The sequence below is a fragment of the Mercenaria mercenaria genome, chromosome 3 (genome assembly GCF_021730395.1).
Source record: "Mercenaria mercenaria strain notata chromosome 3, MADL_Memer_1, whole genome shotgun sequence".
NCBI lineage: Eukaryota > Metazoa > Mollusca > Bivalvia > Venerida > Veneridae > Mercenaria > Mercenaria mercenaria.
Genome location: NC_069363.1, coordinates 47,801,555 through 47,810,119, shown reverse-complemented (window position 1 = coordinate 47,810,119; position 8,565 = coordinate 47,801,555). Strand labels below are relative to the sequence as shown.

General features: G+C 33.2%; 1 protein-coding gene across 2 annotated transcripts in view; it reads right to left on the bottom strand.

The window, feature by feature from the left end:
- Positions 1–437: 437 nt before the first annotated feature.
- The window catches only part of LOC123524814 (helicase with zinc finger domain 2-like), a 34,068-nt gene continuing 25,940 nt past the window's right edge, over positions 438–8,565 (bottom strand). For both annotated transcript variants that reach the window (XM_045303306.2, XM_045303307.2), the window contains 6 exons: positions 6,867–7,243; positions 6,449–6,724; positions 4,074–4,301; positions 3,696–3,843; positions 3,074–3,241; positions 438–1,468 (listed from right to left, as the gene is read on the bottom strand). In XM_045303306.2, coding sequence (XP_045159241.2) covers positions 1,260–1,468; positions 3,074–3,241; positions 3,696–3,843; positions 4,074–4,301; positions 6,449–6,724; positions 6,867–7,243 — 1,406 coding nt within the window. In that variant the 3' untranslated portion in view covers positions 438–1,259. The remainder of the gene's footprint in view (positions 1,469–3,073; positions 3,242–3,695; positions 3,844–4,073; positions 4,302–6,448; positions 6,725–6,866; positions 7,244–8,565) is intronic.

The window sequence follows — 8,565 nt, the reverse complement described above, 5'->3', positions numbered from 1 at the left end:
TTTACTCTGTTTCGAATATTTAACATGTTCAACTCCGAAAGAAAGAGTTAACCTTAAGCTATTTCTTTTATGATAATCTTTAATATATCTAACAACTTTATTTTGATTTGTATGTAGTTGCTTTGTCGGACTTTGGTTCAGAAGAACAAGAATAGTGAAAGTGGCACTGGATTAATGCAGAACATGATAATTTTCTGCTGTTCAGTGAAAGACATTAAATTTTACTTTGTCTGTATAAAAATTTAATTAACAGTTTTCTCTTGCTATATCACTTAAATGCAAAGGACAATGTTAAAATAACATCAACATTACTAACAATAGCATTTGCCTTTGTTTTAAATATTAAAGCAGGTTTTGGCTGTTTACTTCACAATATATATAGCAGTAAATAAAACACAGAATTTCTCCTCATCAGATAAATTATGAAACCCATTCGGATTTCTTCAAATACGCACGTATAACGAATTCTTACGAAAGAATACAACAGTTAATTTAGTAAAACATATTTGTCATCTCCAGTATAATTCAAACATCTATTAACAAACCTATCTAGACAGAAGTAAATATAAAAACATAAAAAAGTTGATGTTTTTGAAAAAGATGAAAAATACATTATGACACACTGATTTCCCATTTTAACATTTTTTAAAAAGTGTATTTTAACCTGTGACAAAAGGCCTCCTCCCAATAAAGACCACATTTTGGATCTCCTAAGGGTGGTCTTTATAGACAGGTTTGGCTGTATAATAAACATTTTATGATTACAGACGTGTCGTATGCAATTAATGACAGTTTTTGTCTCTTTCAACTTTTGTGCCAAATGCAATTGGAATTTGAAAATACACAGTAAAAGCAGTAAATTTTGCGAGGGTTTAATTTTCGCTATATTCGTGAGTAAATGTTTACCATCTGTATAATTCAAATGAAAGTTGGATACCATTTTAACAATTTCGCGAATATTAAACCTCGCAAACGTACTCAAAATTCAAAATTCGCGAAATTTTGACCCAGCGAAAATATGTGCTTTTACAGTATGTTTGAAAAAATAAACAATCAATGGTAAAAGATAAATACTGTGTACACCAATACATTAGTTATTAATTTCTTTCGTTCAAAACATGGACCGTGTTGATAGAAAAATTACAATGCCGTGTTTTGAAAGGTTTTCTGTTAGAACACAATTAGGGAAAACAGTTGTTTACAGCATATTCAAAGGTCGATTACTGCAGGCAACTCGTATAAAAACTCTTAATGTTTTTTCACTTTCTTTCAAAATTTCTTTCTTGTAGTCCTGGAATATTTGATCTGTTTATTCCGTTCGTACATCGACGTCTTCCTTTTGTGCGTCGTGTTCTTCCGTGCTGATGAGACGGTGGGAATTCATCAGGTAATAGAACACTGGCCTTTGCTTCATAGTCACGGATCAAATCATTCCATACCGAGTCGCAAGACAGCAAGTCCTTGTTTCCTTCAGAGATAAGTAATGTTTTATTTGCTAACGCATTTGTTTCTTTGAAAATAGTAACACTGTTGTTTAATTAAGAATAAAAGTGGCATATCAAACAGAAAGAATTTTGCTTTTAATCTGTTACAGCTGCGTAAAACTATGAATGCATACAAAAGAGCAACGAGGAAACATAATTGCTAATCAGGATCTAGACATTTTGACACTGCTTCTGACCAAGTTTTGGGAACATCTATTAAGCGATTCATGACAAGAAAGTTGTTTAAATGTTTCCCTCTTTCAGCTGCTAGCGGCTCTAAGTGCAGACTTGCGGAACAGTATAAATAAATATGACAAGGTTTATCCAGATACGAAAGGATGCTTCTGACCAAGATTGGTGAACATTTTAACAAACGGTTTATAGGAGTTTGAATGTCTTCCTATTGTCAGCCCTTGTGGCCGTTAAATGTAGTTAAGCGATACCGTTTTAATGAACTTAGAAAAATTTATTCAAGAATGATATAGACCAAATTGGGTGGAGATCCTTCTGTTATAAGGAGGTCGTTGAAAGGTTATCTAATTTATTTCTCGAGCTTAAGTGCTACCAATTGGAATGAAATAAACATATAAGAGAAAAGCTCCTTCAAAAGGATGAAGCTACCAGAGCTTCTGACTTTTTAAAATATATTTCTAGAGCTAAATTCCACAGTTTACGAAAACAATTGGGCATTTGACCTTTCTTCTGGTGAAGCTTGGTGATCATTGATAAAGGATTCATGAGAAGTAGTCGTTCGAAGGCTTTACATTTTAGCACTTTTAAACGCGGACAACTGGAGACATTGAAAGTACTTGACAAAGGTTCATTCAGCTTTAGGGACGATCAATGAAGTAGCTCCGGAAAAGAATTTATTTAAATGTCTTTTTCCCTTAGTTCAATTAAACAGAAACGTTTGAACAAACTTGATAAAGTCTGTACAAGTATGTTTATGAATAAGTTTGTTGAACATCTATTAGTTCATTTTCATGTTATTGTTTAGCTGTACAACAGTCAAGCGACACCGTTTGGAAAATTTATGGAGGGTAAATCAGTGAATGCTAAAGATCATGTTTTCTGTAATTCTGGCAAGTAGTTTTAGAAAAGAAAATGTTAAAGTTTAAAGGACGATGGTCGTTTTAATGTTTCTTTAGTTTTACCCAAGTGTCAACAAGTAGAGAAAGTTCATGAAGAAACTGAACAAAGGTTTTTAATGGATGTTTAAAATAAGGTTGGTGAAGATTCATCAAGTGATTTGCGAAGACACGTTATTTAAATATGCTTACCGTTGGATAAAGTGGAACCACATGAGAGAAGATCGTGCAATGATTAATTTTGACACGGTGTTTCAGAGAAGAAAATGGTTAACGCAAGATAGACGATGAACGACGGACTGAAACTAGTAGCACATTTTGAATCTTTGTTTCAGATTAGCTAAACAATTATAATTTGCTGTTTCAAATACGAAAAGGTTTACTTTCAAACTGGAAAATAATAATGTAGGCATTTTTTTTGACATTTAAAGTTCTAATGATAGACCTGAAATATCTTTTAACTCTGAGAGATGACTTATATTTGATATAATAAAAACTTACCAATTATGAATAGCCCCTTTCTAGCCCTAGTCAGTGCAACATTAATTTGATTTTTGTCTGTGATGAAACCTAGGTTCTGTTTGCACCATCCTGGGGAAGGACGTGTCTCTATCATATACGGAGGAAGTGAACAAACAGTGCTAAATATCACATAGTCCCATTCTCCACCTGTGAAAAGTTCAGGAAAATAAAAAATAAGGAAAATATACAAACTATTTTGATTACAGTGTTATTTCTGTGAAATTTGAGTATACTTATTTAGTTCTTCAGAGTTTATTGCAGAGAGCAGGATATTGCATGTAAAATGTACTTATTTCAGGGAACCTCGCTATAATGTATGTGAACCACGAAACATATCTTATACATACAAGGGAGTCATCTTGTAAGTTTATTATTAAATTATTTATAGTTGTGTTTCAAATTCGCGGCAAATATATGACCTCTTCCTTGAAAATTCTTACCACGAGTGAAGCTACATTCAGAGCACATCATTGTCTACATAATCATAATATAAACAATGCACAATAGTATCGCGATACCTATGAATGTATTTATTTTGTCTGAGTTATATCTAGGCAAAACTGCTACAAATTAGGCGGAAAATGTAACTTTTAAAATATACCTTGGCTTGTAACAACAGTGCTGACACTTTGGTGATACCTTACGTCAAGGGCTTTCCTAATTTCAGAACACTGTGCGTTATATTGAGACAGGATTCGAATCCAGTCTGGTGGAACTCCCCTTTCGATCAGATACTTGTAAACAGTTACCTAAACAGAATAACTTTTCAAAACAACAACTGATAATTATTTCGAAAGTCCAAATGTTAGTCAACGTTTATAAGATTGTAAATAAACTTTTGATATATTTATATATTCAACATTTTCAAATAATTAAACTGAAACAAACCAGTCGATGGAGAACTAAACGAATAACGTTTTGATTTTTGCTAGAACCTTTATAGTTGCTGTTAAAACTATATATTAAAATATTGTGTTACCACTTGTTTCACTTCTGCATCGTTACACCGGGATCTGTCGTTCCCATCCTCGTCAGAAACATTCTGAATTTTTTGTTCACCTTTCACATCGATTAGAACATGTGGATAATTGATGCCCAATGTATCAATAGCAAGAGGAGACTTTGCCCACAAAACATTCGGTAGAAATAGTGTTGTTAAACTCCCAGCGTAAAAACGTTCGGATGGAAACTCGCAAATGTAAGGATCCTTCAAAATAATATAAAGAATGTTAGGTGAGTGTCTTTGTTGCTGAAAAATTATACATTGAATTTATTCTTGCGATTAATCTTGAACAGTAAAATAAAACCGAGTCTGCTATTATTATGTATTGGTTCTTGTATATAAATTGACAGGTAGGCTTCGGTGGCCGACTGGTTAAGGGCGCTGACTTTGACACACTTGTTTTCCTCACCGATGTGGGTTCGAACCTAACTTGGAGCGTAGATTTCTTAATGTGCTGACTTACGGAAGCTTGTAAGTTCTACGCAGGCGCCCGTTCATGCCTACAAAAAGTGCCCGGAGGGGCGTCTGGGATCTTCATATACAATTAAAAGCTGAAAAAGTCGTCATAAACATGCAGAGTGTCACAGAATATACGGTCGTATTTTCTTGCAACAAAAGGTTTGATGATTTTAATAAATAGTTGGAATTGGCTATTTCCGAGAATACGAAGTTTTTAAATCATAAAAATACCTTTTCACAGAAGAGTTTTTAACTTACTTTTGACGTTACTAACTTATTCCGAATTAAGGTAATAAAACGTACAATTTATGAAGTTTATAATAACAATAGCCCTGCTGAGGAAGCTAACTGGTAATGGCGATATTACGAAGACTTTAATCTACAACATAACTTCAAGTTCTGGCAATTAGTTTGTGTGAACTATAAACGCAATAAGATATAGAACAAGATATATTTCCATAAAAAGCGGTCGAAATTGACTATTTTAATATTTAAGTCATCTTATTTGTCATATATATTTCTATATTCGATACTGTTATTAATGAAGCGATGTGAATCTATAAAGGAAGCAGTGGTATCCTCATCGTTTTTCTTTAAAGGAATCCCTGTAGGATATATATTAGCCACTATAGGATCAAAATACAGAATATCCGTGTTCAATACATCGTCCGAATAATGTGAACATGTATAACCCCTTCCCGCGTATCTGTTGATAAACCTAACATACTATCTCTTTCATAGCAATATAAAAAGGTGTACGACAAGTAGCTCATGATTAATTCCCATGGCAGTACCAATAACCTGTCTGAAAGCAGTATTCCCAAACTTGACAAAAATATTGTCTAAAAAGAAGAAGATGGTCTTAAAAACAACGTCACATGTCCACATTTTGAAAGTAAGCTTTGTTTTAATTGTAATCCGTCTCATTTTCAAGTGACATCCTGCAGCGACTGTATAAATCTCAATTTACACTGCATTGTGATATCGGTCATAAATTTGCATATCGGTTTGATCAAGAAACAAATATTATATTTAAACGAATTAAGGTAGTTCTGCATTGTTCGAATCAACTTTTTTTTCAACAATGAAGAATTTGATTAAAACACGATTTTTTCAAAACTTCAGAATGCACTTAAAACAATTCGGCATATAAAAAGAGTGGGTCGTGTGCTCAATGTTTTGGTAGACTGATTTGAAAATTACTAACCTCACACACGTTTTCATTATGGTAGTCTATAGGAAAATCACAATTTTGATAATATTTACGCGAATAAACTATTCTACAATCTAGATGAAATTTCTCACAGTTGTAAATAAACATACGGCCTATAAGACTGAGTTGCTGTTGTAATAAATTCACTCACCTGTTGCCATAAATTCATAAAATGATTTTCATTTTCGTTACCCGAATTAGGGCTCTATTCTACGTTTTCCAGATGAATGACGTTACGCCTTTACTTTCGGTTTATCATACGTGCAGAACTACCTTAAATTGCATGTTTTTTCTTTTTATTAAACGATATTGTTGTTCAAACTAAACGGTTCACAAATTTAACGGTTAGTCCGCCAAGCTGGCTAAGAAAGAACAGTTTGCAGCTCGAAAGTTTGATAAACTGACAATAAGCGTGATCGTGATTCAAAAGAAAAGGAAAAAACATTTTAGAATGTTTAGTGAAATGCTCTTTACGTTTATCAATCTGTCAAGCTATCGACATGATAAATTGTAGTATACGAAATCGTCAATTTGCATTTTTGGAAAGGCAGATTTTTCACAAATGTTCAGTGACTAGAATAGTATTACCTATATAGAGCGGATGGACGAAATGTTTATGACTTAAAACGATAATAAAATTTCAACTGTGGTTCTTAGAGCTGATTCCAATGTTGCTTACCATTCTATATTGGTCCGTTAGTCGAATGAATTTTACGCCTTTCCATGTAAGTACCGACTGATGAAAATTTTGCGGCGGTGGGAAATTGTTTTCGAATCTGGATGCATAACGTTCAAATAAAGACATGTCCAATCCAAGATTAGCGGCTCTCTTACACATGATGATTGGTTTTAATTGTTTGTGATCTCCTATAAGGACAACTTGCTCCACTTTGTTTGCAATGATAGGGCCTAAACATTGTGGCTCTTGACACATTGCAGCTTCGTCAATTATAACCTGTAATTGTAGACATTAAGTATTAAAAGATAACGATAACAATTACTTATATTTGGTTAATAAAAATCATTTCGTTTTTCACATGATAAGTAAAGACTCTTTATATTTGCAAATTATGTAGATATGAACATATGTGTCTTACTTGTTGTATATCAGCTCCTCTTGTAACTTTAATGCTACATGCTACAGATGTTGTGCATAAAATGACGTCATGCTGTTTTATTTCGTCAACTGATGCTTTTCTTATCAATTTTTTATATCCTTTCGTTATGTCAATGTTTGCCTGTGATGAAGCGCGATATTCCTTGAATTTCTTGTCGTAAATTTGAATTTCTTTCGCATATCTTCTGTCATCCTTACGAATTAATAGATGCAACGAGACTGATTTCAGTTGATCATCAGCCGTTTGTCCCTTTCTCGGCAAATGGCCTGGCACGGGAAAGACTTTTTCTTCAATTGTTTGCCCATAAACACGTACAATATTTGGGCAATATGTCCCCAACCTCTCCAGCATCAGTCCTAATAAAACAAATTATTCAATATTTGCATATTGTTTCTATCGCTTAAACATGTTTTAACTTGTAATATGTTCAACCTTATTTGAAACTTATTTAAGATATAAGATATAAGAATATACAAATATTGTTTTTACGTTTTTTATGTTAGAAGAAAAAAGATACGTATGTTGCTGGCGAAGTTTAATGTTATGTAATGTGTTGTGACTCGATCAGTATATATTCTGGTCCTTTGTGATCATGGAGAACATTCAATTCTACTGTAATAGAATTCCCCTTTCAGCCGGTGATAAGGGGCGTGAGGGGTGCTGCGCATTTCATTACCTATCCTGAACAGACTCATTCAAACCTAGTCTGCTACTGTTTACATGGTTGCGCCCTATGCATTCAACGGATCTTTTAACATACTGTATTCACCACAAAGTCTTAATGATCTCTGTATATATTTATGACGTTACGCTCATTGTTGGCGTACATTAGCGTAACTGACGTTATCGTCGTTTTAGCTGTTTAGACGTTAAAGGGATTACTTGGGGTGGTTGGACTACAGTTTTCATATATCATGTCGTTTCGATATTTAAGGAAATATTTGATATAGATGTACTATATAATATTTATTCAATATAATTATTTATCAGACAGTGAATTATATTGCGGTGTCAGATACAATTGTAATACATATACATTATTTAGTTTTCAAACGTAACGTCGACGTTACATATATTTCACGGCTGTGACATCTCGGCTAGATTTTGCAATTTTTATGTGTTAAATTTAATTCATATTCAACGTAAGACTTATGCATATCAATTTGCAGACAATTGTATGTACTTTCAGGCTGTAGTCGCTGTTTTGTAAACAAATACATATATCTTTAAATATTTCGGCACGTAACAACTTCGTAATTTTATTTTTTGCATTTGTTGACACGTGCCATCGCGGCTAGATTAAAGTGTACATATATTAAACGCCATTATCAAAGTCAATATATGACAAATACTTACTAATTCAAAAGTAGAATTTATGTACTTTTTGTCAAAATAAATATTATAGAAAGCATACAATAGTTAAAGAAAATACAGAAATTTTAACAAATCCTGTCGAGGGAAGACATTAAATCTTACGTTTTAAGTTGGATCTGTCTTTTGCTTCCTGTTTGTTACAGGAAGTATTGAACAGCAAATGGCTGCAATATCGTCAAATATAGTTAACGTCACGTCACCGAGTCTTCTTATTTGACGGAAAAAAACAATTTTATGAATTTACCAAGCCGTTAAATAATTCGCATTGGTGAATTCTGTTACATCTTACATGACGTTTCAGTGT